This window comes from Phanerochaete carnosa, assembly GCF_000300595.1.
Source record: "Phanerochaete carnosa HHB-10118-sp unplaced genomic scaffold PHACAscaffold_407, whole genome shotgun sequence".
NCBI lineage: Eukaryota > Fungi > Basidiomycota > Agaricomycetes > Polyporales > Phanerochaetaceae > Phanerochaete > Phanerochaete carnosa.
The window spans coordinates 1-3,763 of record NW_006768034.1 but is presented as its reverse complement, the minus strand read 5'-3'; the positions used below and the strand labels follow the sequence as shown (position 1 = coordinate 3,763).

The 3,763-nt window shown below is 42.4% G+C and overlaps 1 protein-coding gene across 1 annotated transcript; it reads right to left on the bottom strand.

Moving 5' to 3' along the window:
• Positions 1 to 1,675: 1,675 nt before the first annotated feature.
• PHACADRAFT_202592 (uncharacterized protein) lies at positions 1,676 to 1,938 on the bottom strand (the record flags this gene model as incomplete). The annotated part of the gene is made up of 2 exons (XM_007402768.1): positions 1,676 to 1,696; positions 1,759 to 1,938. 2 exons carry the CDS (start codon positions 1,936 to 1,938, stop codon positions 1,676 to 1,678), a joined length of 201 nt encoding a protein of 66 aa, XP_007402830.1.
• Between the last annotated feature and the right edge of the window lie 1,825 nt (positions 1,939 to 3,763).

The window sequence follows — 3,763 nt, the reverse complement described above, 5'->3', positions numbered from 1 at the left end:
CTTCTCACTTGGTGCCTAGTATTTTCTTTCGATAGTTGATATCTTGGCTGTATTCAGTCATTTCTTTGACCTTTACCAGTTCATTTTGCATTTCCCAGTATCCGCAATGCATTTTGTGTACTTCAGTATCAGTTTTAAGATGATGTCCTATTTTTGTTTTGTCATATAGCAGGTGTCCTGCTATGTGCATTTCCTTGAAATTGTATAGACGGCTTGTAAGACCTATAAGGTCATAAACTTAGAAATCACCTTACAAGAGCCAGACTACATTGTATTTGCAAAGTGTAGCTACAACAGAGAGGTAAAAGTAAAGTCTGAGCCCAAAACTAAGGGGCATCCCAATCTTATATCAGGCTGGAATGCTACCCAATAACAAATACAGAAGTGAGCACAAAGAGGACGTGTTTTCAATTGACAAGAGCACCAAGTTACAAAAAAGGAAGGTGTCTACAGTAAATGGGTGCTGAGTTGCACGTCTTACACCTGTCCCTGCAAGTTGAAGTTGCTGGGCTGACGAAGACAAAAACAAGACTAGAACGCGCTCATGTGGAGACAAGGAACGCTCAGTAACTCTATGGCTTTGTCATCCTTGTACTCAATGAGCTCTAGATTACCATCCAATACTTAACCAGCAATTGAGGAAGAGAATATGGGAGGACCCAGAGACAATAAAGTCTTCAGATCTATTCTTGTCACTCAGGCGTGGATGTCGTCCACAGCTTGCACTTGGCTTAAAGAAAATGCAGTGGTTAGAGTACCAAAGAATTCTTTTATAGTGGACAGTGACATCTTGGAGCCTACTGGGAACACAGTAGTCTCTGAGATAGCTCTGATTCTCGACACAACATAAGTGCTGCACTGAGTGGAGATGACCAAGTCAAGCCATTGCATTGTCAACTTGGTTAATGTGGACTGATGTCAACACACTACGAGGAATACTTCATAGATCTAACTTAAAGGTGACACTGACAGTGGTCTGGCAACGATTGCGTTAACTTGTTCAGCTAGCCCAAATAACCAAGAAGTTTATTAGTAAGTATACTACAATACAAGTAAAGGCTTACCTAGCCCAAATAACCAAGAGGTTGAGATGGGGCTAAGTAGCAACAAAAGGGCCCTATATACTGTTCAGATCTCGCGCAAACCAGGCATTACCTAAGCAATTGTAGCTACGGCGTTTGCTAGTATCTAGGGAACTCGGCAAGAAACAGGGGCCAGTGTATCATAGCATATGACGTTGTCGGGCTAACAGGAATTGGATGTCCATTGCTGATCAGACTCGAAGATAGAAGGTCTGGTGGAAATTGGAGCACGGCTGTTACCAAAGAAGCATGATGCAGAGATGAGACAGCTGCAATGCAAGTGCGTTTGATGTGCTGATGCGTGCCCATTGGTGATGCAGTCCTGAGGTGTTAGTGCACGGCTAAGACTTGTATACTGGCGCCAGAGTGCCGACTTTTGGAGGGTCATACAAACATGGAATAAATTGTAGAAAATTGGAAAAAATGGAAAAATAATAGAAGGCCAGGGCCACGCCCACAACATTACCTCCCCCTACAATCAAGACTCCTGATGAGAAGACATAGCCTGTATTCTGCCCGATTCCCACTCAAATTCAGTCGCTTTGGAATTGGTGGCTAGTGTTGAGCTGAAATCAGTGTGTTTGTAAATAGGCTTAAAGTAACTGTGGAGTTTGCTGAAGAAGGTGGTAAAGATCTGTCATGATGCCGAGGGGTTCTGTTGGTGGAAGTCACATACATGTTCTTTCGCATGGACGTCTTTGGCAGGAATCCATTTGTTGGCACCTTGTCTGTATTCTTTCCATTTGATGAGATATTGGAGCTGTCTGCGATAGATGCATGAGTCCAGAATCTTTTCAACTTTGTATTCTTCCTCATTGTTAACTATGACTGGCAGGAGAGGTATGACTTTGCTCATTCCATTGTCGTGATATGAGCTGAGCCTATCAATATAGAAGATGGGATGAACCTTGAGCCAGTTTGGTAGTTCAAGGTGATAGTCCAGTTTACCAACAACTTCAGTCACAGTGAATGGTCCAAGCTGTCAGAGTCCGAGTTTACAAGTTTGCTGATGAATCGAGATATCTTTTAAAGATAGCCAGACTTTGTCTTCAACTTTGAAAGAGTGAGGTGAGTTTTTATGAGTTTTGTAGTCAGCCTTCATCTTTTCTTTAGTTTGGCTGAGAGCTGCTTCTGCTTCTTTTTGGATTTGGGCCATGCAATTGAGTCTATCATTCAGTGCTGGGATATTGGAGTGTTTTCTGGCTGGAACAGTGAAATTAGGCCTGTATCCGTAGAGGACTTCAAAAGGAGAGTGTTTGTTACCAGTATGTACTTGTAAGTTGAGTACAAACTTGGCCATAGATAGCCATTCATTCCAGTTGTCTTGGCGTTGTGAACAGAATAGCCAGAGAAATTTAGATATCTTGGCGTTCTTTCTTTTGACTTTACCATTGCCTTCTAGGTGGTAGGCTGTAGTTAAATCTGACTCAATACTGAGTCATTTGTATAAACTTTGCATAAAGTGGGCTGCATATTGTGGTCCTCGATCTGAGAAGATTTTGCGTGGAAGACCATGGTGTCTGAACACTTTGTGGAACTGTATCTCGGATGCCCCCTCAGCTGTGAGGGTTGTTCAACAAGGTGAAAGGTGTACTTAATCGCTGTAGTGGTCGATGTAGACAGTGATGGCATCATATTTCCCAGGAGACTTAGTCTGAGGAAGAAGGCCAGCCATATCAACTCTGACGTGTTGCCAAGGCCTATTGAGAACTTTTTGTGGTGTGAGAGTTGCTTTAAAATGTTTGGCACCTTTGTATCTCTGACATTTATTGCAGCCAGCCACGTATCGTGCTATGGCGGAGTTCATACCTGGCCACCAGTAGTAGCGGGATACTAGTTCAATAGTCCCATATTTTTCTGGGTGTCCAGCAGTAGGGGTGTCATGACAGGACTCAATAATTCTGTTACGGAGGGCAGCATTGTTGGATATATAAAGTCTGCCTTTGTAGTAGATGAGTCTGTTATTTTCTTCCCATTCGGTGAGCCCACTGACTAGCTTGCAAGGTCCTTTTACCCAAAGACTGGAGAGTGCTGTAGAGACTTCATTGTCTAGTGAGGTGACATTGTGAACTTCTTGTTCCAGCAGAGAGCTTGTGATGAATGCTATAGTGGCTAATCATGCAAAGTGTTCCGGGCCAAGGCCTTGCTCGGTGGCATTCCCAAATCTATCATTAGGTAGCACAACCTGCATCTGATTGTCTATATCATCAGAGATATACTGAGAGCTAGGGCGAGAGAGTGGGTCTGTGATGAGATGTGTTTTGCCAGATTTATGAATAAGCACGAAGCCGTAGTTGGCAAGTTCAAGAGCCTATCAGATCAGACCTGTCGACATGTGAGCCGTTGTGCTGTATGCCAATACTAGAGGTTTGCATGGTCAGTACAGATTTTGAATGGCTTGGGCAATTGTTCGAGGAAGTGACGCCAGTCTCGGAGCACTTCGATCATCTGAAAAAGCTCACAATGTTAATTACTACTAAATAGTACTAATTAACACTAATTAATATAGTAACATTAATTAACTGACTCTCTCTATTATGCTTACGTTTCTAATAGTAAATTAACGCTAATGTAGTAATTCATTCATGAACTGTTCATGAGCTGTTCATTAGCTATTCATTTGATATTCATCAATTGTTATTTGATGTTAATGAGCTGTTATCTTTTGTTAATAGGCTGTT